The sequence below is a fragment of the Triticum dicoccoides genome, chromosome 7A (genome assembly GCF_002162155.2).
Source record: "Triticum dicoccoides isolate Atlit2015 ecotype Zavitan chromosome 7A, WEW_v2.0, whole genome shotgun sequence".
NCBI lineage: Eukaryota > Viridiplantae > Streptophyta > Magnoliopsida > Poales > Poaceae > Triticum > Triticum dicoccoides.
In genome coordinates, this window is record NC_041392.1 from 72,811,954 (window position 1) to 72,818,898 (window position 6,945).

Genomic DNA, 6,945 nt, shown 5'->3' on the forward strand with positions numbered 1-6,945 from the left:
GCGGCGCGGCCGGATTAATCGCTGGTCGGCCATCGGCACGGTGGTGGGTGCGACTCGTCGGCAGCTGGGCAGATCCGCGGGATTCTACCCTTGTCTGGCCCTTGACAGCGCGGGCAACTACGGGGGAAATCCTAGATCTCCTTGGGATCGAGCAATGGCGGCGCTTTTGCATCGTAGTTCCTCTTTAGGGCATTGTTTTCGAGTTTGCTCTGGTTGAAGGGACTAGCGACGTCAGCGGCGCACGTCTGGTGGAGCAACTGCCGATGAAAATTGCGCCGACTACGGTCATGGCGGACGATGGCGGCATCTTAGATGTCGTTCCCTTGTCGAGGCATCGTCCTTGCAGTCTGCGTCATCAGGCTCGGGATGCTCCGGGGGAAACCCTTGATCTGGGTCTTTCGGATTGGACGATGATGGCGTTTTATCGCTTTCCCTCCTGGGGGCATCGTTTTGGAGTAGGTGCTGGCTGGGGGATGATGGAGCGGTGCTTCATCTCACACATCGATGGCGGTGAATATCGATGGCATGGCGCTGTGGAGTCTCGGTGTCCGATGCACGGAGATGGACTCGCGCAGGAGGAGGTTGCTGTCTGGCGTCATGGTGACGTCGATGGCAGAGTGGCCAGACAAGGTAGCACTACAACAAAATAGGCATGTAGAGGCGCTCAATGTAGGTGTTAGAGGCGCAATAAATCATCTCTAGCAGATTTTAGAGTCGCTCATTAAAGCGTCTTTGGAGCGTCTCCCCACGCACCGTCTCAAATACCATTGAGACGCATAGGGAGCGTGTCTACAGGAAAATGAGACGTTTTAAGACCGTCCTTACAAAGCGTGTCTACATGGATGAGACGTTTTAAGAGTGTCCTCCTGCCCTTAGAGACGCATTGCTAAATTCATGCTAGATGCAACTGCATATATTCTCTTTCGTTGTATAATTTCTTAATTAAGTTGCACTTAATAAAATTACTTTCTTATATTAAACAGTTTGACTCCCATTTACATATCAGAAATCGCGCAAAATAATAGCATTGTATTAATTAGAGCAGTAGTATTTTACAAACTCAATTGTACACATCATCAATAAAAAAATTACATATTTCACAAACTAGCTGAAATATATCTACTCCCTCCGTTTCTGAAGATAAGTCTTTTTTACAGATTTTAATTGAGACTACATACTAATGTATATAGATGTACTTTAGAGCATAGATTCACTGATTTTGCTCCGTGTATAGTTCACATCGAAATCTCTAAAAAGACTTATATTTAGGAACAGAGGGAGTATATGATTTCTAGTTTGTACATGCTGATAGTGGAATAATAGCTCCTTGCTTTCTCTACTTCTGTAGTTTATCCTTGTGGTGGCTACCTTTAGAATTCGCACGTACAAGTTTTCTGCAAAGAAAGCAAAATGAGATTTGAAAAAAAAAATCATTGGAACTTCTACCAGCGAGTTCTCCTTTGCTGAACATACAACCATAAGAATAGAGAATGGTATTTATGTACCACACCGAGTAAACATGCCCTCCAGAAGTTTAGTCTAGTCTGGTTGATGTCATGTTACCATACGAAGTATAGATACGTATACTGTAAAAGGAAGAAACATCATGTTGTTGTTGATGGATATACCTTACAAAAAATATGTAAAGAAATAACATCAGGTTAACATACGGGGACTGAACTTTCATGGTTGCGACACTAATAATGTCCAAGCCTTAATACTATCTCCACATAAGACTATAAGACGACATTTACCATAAAAAACTGAATTCTCATGCTAGTTCACATTAATACTCTTCAGTCGAACACAAAAGCGAGCATGATGCCATTTTGCTGCTTCAGACATAGTGCAACGCATCTAATCCAGATGTTTCACATAATCACATATGATTAGATTTTACCAAAAATGATAATATATCCATCCACGGTGCTCTTTATCAGACAACATCAGAAAAGTTTCTGCAGATGAGAAACCACATGTATGAGTTGATCTCTCCCTCTTATAGTACAAGGCATGTTTATTCAAAAAAATATTAGAACGTGGGCACAAAGTTCTTATAATCAGTTATGGGGGAAAATGAAGGTGATTTGATAGTTGATACACGAGCATTATTAATTGCATGAAAAAGAAAAATCCGTTAATAACACTGATCACCTTATTCTATCCGGATATTCTCACAGGCTTTTTATCAAGCACCAACATTCGTGTGTACCAATAATTTGGGAGCAAACAAGTGTAAGATCGACTTTAAGTTGAACTAGTAGTTTAGTCAGTAAAAATATGAGAGTTCAGAAAAAAAGACAAAGTATTGTTGTCCCATATTGTAATAGAGATAACCTAAAGTAAATGTGATGTCAAGATTCTCCTCCACAATTAAGTACGCATCAAGGCAGGGGCTCTAATTTTTTACTTGGAATGAATTCATAGAACAACAACTAAAACTAAAAAAAGTAGATCAACTCACCTATAGATGAATTGGCTGCCTTGTGCGCTCGCGCAAGTCACTTATGTTCCCCAAATCACTCGCTAGCTTCCCGCTGGTCGATAGTGGCGGGCACGAGGTCAGTCTACCTGATGGCAACAAGCTTCACATGGCAGACGACGCATGGATGAATTTTGGTTGCAAGACGAAGGGTTCTCAGAGACAGAGAGGGTGGCAATTCACCGGGGCGGACATTTTTTCCCTGAGGATCAGTGGCGGAGGACGAATTTTTTCTGAGGTGGGGCGAACTCTAAAGCACAAAAATCAAAATCAGAAGACAATGGTAGTGCACACAAATACTTTTAGCTGAAAATGCCACTAAAATAAAAAAAAATTACACACCTCCCCTTTGCCTTTGCTAGGCCTTCCCCTTCATATCCATGTTTTCCCTTCGCCCACAAAGTTGGCAACGCCGCTGCACCACCCACACTCACTGTTTTTAATCAGCAATTGTCAATTTGTCATCAATATTAAGAAAAAATTCTATCACAGAGCATAAAGCACATACAAAAATGAATGTAAAGCACTGAGTAATTACTATCACATATCACACATTCTCACTGTTTTTAATTAGAAAAATTCGTCAATATGTTATGAATCTCCAGCCACTAGTGCACACACGACTAGAAAAAGAGAAAACAGAACATGGATGGAAAAAGAACAGAGTCGATGAGGGGGCTGCAGGCGGGGTGTGGACGCTGACCGCCGCCCTCGCCGCTCCAGCCGGCCGCCGCCCTCGCTGCTCTTGCTGTCCACCGGCCCGCACACAGACCGCAGCCGTCCGCCGGCTCCGCGTGCCGCTCCGTGCTGCTAGGTAAGCTCCGGCTGGCTTCCTGCTATGTTGGACGGCTGGAACATTGGAGAGGACAGAATCGCTGCTCACTGACTCAGGATCCAACAAGACAACGATTTTTTCAGGAACTATCGACGAATCAGAGCGAGTACCCATAAATATACCTATACGTAATTTTCTGCCCCGGCAAATCAAGGTAGGGCGGGCGCCCGTCCTCGCCCTACCGAGAGCTCCCCCTGTGCCGGGGATCACATAAACTAATTAAGATGTCTGTGATAACATTGTTGTAGTGCAGAAAGATGAATCTCAATCAAAGTCTGATCGACACCGACAGTGTACATACAAACAAACGAGCGCCTAGCTGATCAGTACCATGTCTCATTAATGGTGGTGCTCGACCAGGAGTGCAAAACTTGGGGGCGGGGGTGAGTCAGTACTCAGTAGGAGGAGTTGGGGATGTGCAGTTCTGTGCCGACCCCGCCATCCGTCATCTTCCCTTTCAGCCGCAGCGCACCGTGTGCCGGAGCTATCGGTAGAGGCGGCCGGAGTGGGGCTGGGCGCCGCCTAGAAGCTGGCGTCCCTGAGACCCCGAGGCTATTGCTGGAGGCTGGCGAGCGAGAGGGGAGGCAGGGAGGGCGGTGGGTGGGTGGACTTGCGACAGCGAGTCTGTGGTGGGGAGGACCAGGATCTTGGAAGAGGCGGCGGCCTGGCATGGCGGCGCTAGGTTTAGAGGTCACTGAGATCGCTCTCTTTTTTCACGGTAGTTATTTTCTTAGCCCATATCGCACGATGGGGGATAAAGGTTGATGGTGGTTGAACAAGATATTTTAACGCGTCTAGATTTTTTTTATGGGAATCAAGGGACGATGTCTTTTGCGCCTCACAAGACGTCTCTATACGCCAAGTGATTTTTAATAATGAGACGTAGATAAAAGCGTCAAATCAAAAACGTCTCTACATGTCTATTTTGTTGTAGTGTAGAAGCCTCAATATGATCTGAAGACGGACCTGTGAAAGATGGCGGCGACGACACACGAGTGCGTCTGACCGGATTGTGCCCCAGACCCGATATGTGGCTCGGCTGGGGCTTCCGAATATGTTTCGGCTTCCGGCTTTTGATGTTAGGCTTAGGTGAGTGGTTTGGGTAGTGGCCCAGCTAGCACCACTTCATCATTTTAGATAGAAGTAACGGCATGTGTTGTCAAGATGGTGGATTCAGACACATTGTTGTAATACTTTGTAAGGTCCTCGAGAATAATCAATAAAGTGGCCGTATGCATTTTCTAGATGCAGAGGTATGAGGTCATCCTCCTTTTTTAAAAAAAAACTGACATGATTGAACATTAGAACACGAGGATGAAAGGGAACCAGAGACGAAAGCGTTGAGAAAGAAAGAGTTCATGCATGCACAACAACCCAGTGATAAAACACTAGTTTAGTGAGTAGTACTAGTTAGTTAAGCCCGGTGAAGTGAAGATTGATTGAGGCGAGGTGGGCTAATGGCGCAACAACAGCTACGTGCCACCGGACCACCGGCTCCGTCTATATAAGCCCCCGAGACATCGCCCATTTCCTTCATCAACCCATCCATCAGCCGAGCGATCAGTAGTGCCAGAGCTCCGAGCCAGCCAACAATGGCGCCGTCTCCGCTGCTCGTAGCGCTTGTGATGGTCTCGTCGTGCTTCTTGGCCGTGTCCGGCCAGAAGTTCAACGCCATCTACAGCTTCGGCGACTCCATGTCCGACACCGGCAACCTCTGCGTGAACGGCCCCCCCGCCGGCCTCACCCTCACCCAGCCCCCCTACGGCGAGACCTTCTTCGGCCGCGCCACCTGCCGCTGCTCCGACGGCCGCCTCGTCGTCGACTTCCTCGGTACGCACGCTCGCCGTCGCCGGTTTTGATTTGAACCCGCCATGCATGCATTTTCCCTCCAAAACAAGAAAAGCAGAGCATGCACTCTGCTTCGAGTTCGAGGACGACAGGTGAGCTGACGTGCTCTGTTTTTGGCGTGTGCGTGCAGCCGAGAGGTTCGGGCTGCCGCTGCTGAAGCCGTCGAAGCAGGGCGGCGCGGACTTCAAGCAGGGCGCCAACATGGCCATCATCGGCGCCACCACCATGGGCTCCAGCTTCTTCCAGTCGCTCGGCGTCGGCGACAAGATCTGGAACAACGGGCCCCTCGACACCCAGATCCAGTGGTTCCAGAACCTCCTCCCCTCCGTCTGCGGCTCATGTACGTATCAAACACCGCCATTAATCCCCCTCCTACCTCCTCAACTCTACCGCCATCGCCATTAACGCCGCCTGGTCCATGCCAAGGCCAGAGAGAAAAACAAAATGTCTGCCTGCCCGCCCCCACCCCACCCCATGCATGATCACGCGCGCCATTAACTAACTCCACACGTACGTACTACAGCTTGCAAGACCTACTTGTCCAAGTCCCTGTTCGTGCTGGGCGAGCTGGGCGGGAACGACTACAACGCGCAGCTCTTCGGCGGCTACACGCCGGAGCAGGCGGCCGGGCAGAGCCCCACCATCGTCGACGCCATCGGCGCCGGCGCAGAGAAGCTCATCGGCCTCGGCGCCATGTACATCGTCATCCCCGGGGTGCTCCCCGTCGGCTGCTTCCCCATCTACCTCACGCTGTACCAGACCTCCAACGCCGGCGACTACGACCAGTACGGCTGCCTGAAGCGGTTCAATGCGCTGTCGGCCCGCCACAACTCGCTGCTCCAGAGCAAGGTGAGCAGCCTGCAGAGCAAGTACCCGTACGCCAAGATCATGTACGCCGACTTCTACTCCCACGTCTTCGACATGGTCAAGAGCCCCGCCACCTACGGTACGTCGCTCCGTCACTGGACACTGATCTTCCTCCTCTTATCCCGTCGTCTTCTTTGGCTCCGGCGAGCTGAGTGTTTGTTTGTGTGTGATTGTGCTTGTGCTTGCAGGGTTCAGCACGAACCTGAGGGCGTGCTGCGGCGCGGGCGGCGGCAAGTACAACTACCAGAACGGCGCTCGGTGCGGCATGTCCGGCGCGTCGGCGTGCGGCAACCCGTCGTCGTCGCTGAGCTGGGACGGGATCCACCTGACGGAGGCAGCCTACAAGAAGATCGCCGACGGCTGGGTCAACGGGCCCTACTGCCACCCGGCCATCCTCTCCTAGAGCGAGCGAGCGAGCTCCGGCTAGCCTGTCGTTTGGTTGCTTCCTTTCCTTCCTCGAAGCTGGGGAGGGAATGGGTCACTATTATTTTTAGCAGAAGAAGAAGAAGATGATGATGATGATGATGTGTTGCGAGAATAAGCATCAATTTGGTTGATTCTCGTGTAATTTGCGGTTTGGTTAGGAATGCGATCGGGCGGTTATTTATGTGTTTGATTGAATGAATGTTTGATGAAAGGTGTGGTTGGAACATTCATGATCCAGTGCGTAAACAACCCACCAAAACTAATCATTGGCGCCAAAAATAAACAAAATTGACTCACCCACGCCCGCGAACCAGTAGCAACAACTTGACGATGATACTATATAGCCTTTAACACCTGAGCAGACCGTTTTCTTTCCTTGAGAGAGGCATGGCCAAAAGCAACCTGTGCTCGACGGCTTGAGTGCAGAACGGAAGTTGCCATGCTACATGTGAAAAGTTGAGCCCGTTCTCCTTTGCCCACCTCACCC

General features: G+C 49.4%; 1 protein-coding gene and 1 long non-coding RNA gene across 3 annotated transcripts; one reads left to right on the plus strand and one right to left on the minus strand.

The window, feature by feature from the left end:
- Positions 1-1,012: 1,012 nt before the first annotated feature.
- Positions 1,013-4,025, minus strand: LOC119328449. Of its 2 annotated transcripts, none has more exons than XR_005158968.1 (5): positions 3,713-4,025; positions 2,825-2,915; positions 2,465-2,732; positions 1,511-1,958; positions 1,013-1,394 (listed from the first exon to the last, which is right to left on the minus strand). It is a non-coding gene; the product is annotated as an uncharacterized LOC119328449 (long non-coding RNA). The 2 variants fall into 2 exon arrangements; XR_005158969.1 differs by having other exon boundaries at positions 1,506-1,958.
- Positions 4,026-4,842: 817 nt separating this feature from the next.
- On the plus strand, positions 4,843-6,688 carry LOC119329823 (GDSL esterase/lipase At5g45910-like). Its single transcript, XM_037602917.1, has 4 exons — positions 4,843-5,147; positions 5,296-5,505; positions 5,689-6,111; positions 6,221-6,688. The coding sequence occupies exons 1-4, from the start codon at positions 4,910-4,912 to the stop codon at positions 6,433-6,435; spliced, it is 1,086 nt and encodes a 361-aa protein (XP_037458814.1). The 5' UTR covers positions 4,843-4,909; the 3' UTR covers positions 6,436-6,688.
- The last annotated feature ends 257 nt before the right edge of the window (positions 6,689-6,945 follow it).

Coding starts and splice junctions, on each gene's coding strand:
- LOC119329823 (XM_037602917.1), top strand. CDS start 4,910: ATGGCGCCGTCTCCGCTGCTCGTAGCGCTTGTGATGGTCTCGTCGTGC. Junction 5,148..5,295: donor CCTCGTCGTCGACTTCCTCG/GTACGCACGCTC, acceptor GTGTGCGTGCAG/CCGAGAGGTTCGGGCTGCCG. Junction 5,506..5,688: donor CCCCTCCGTCTGCGGCTCAT/GTACGTATCAAA, acceptor TACGTACTACAG/CTTGCAAGACCTACTTGTCC.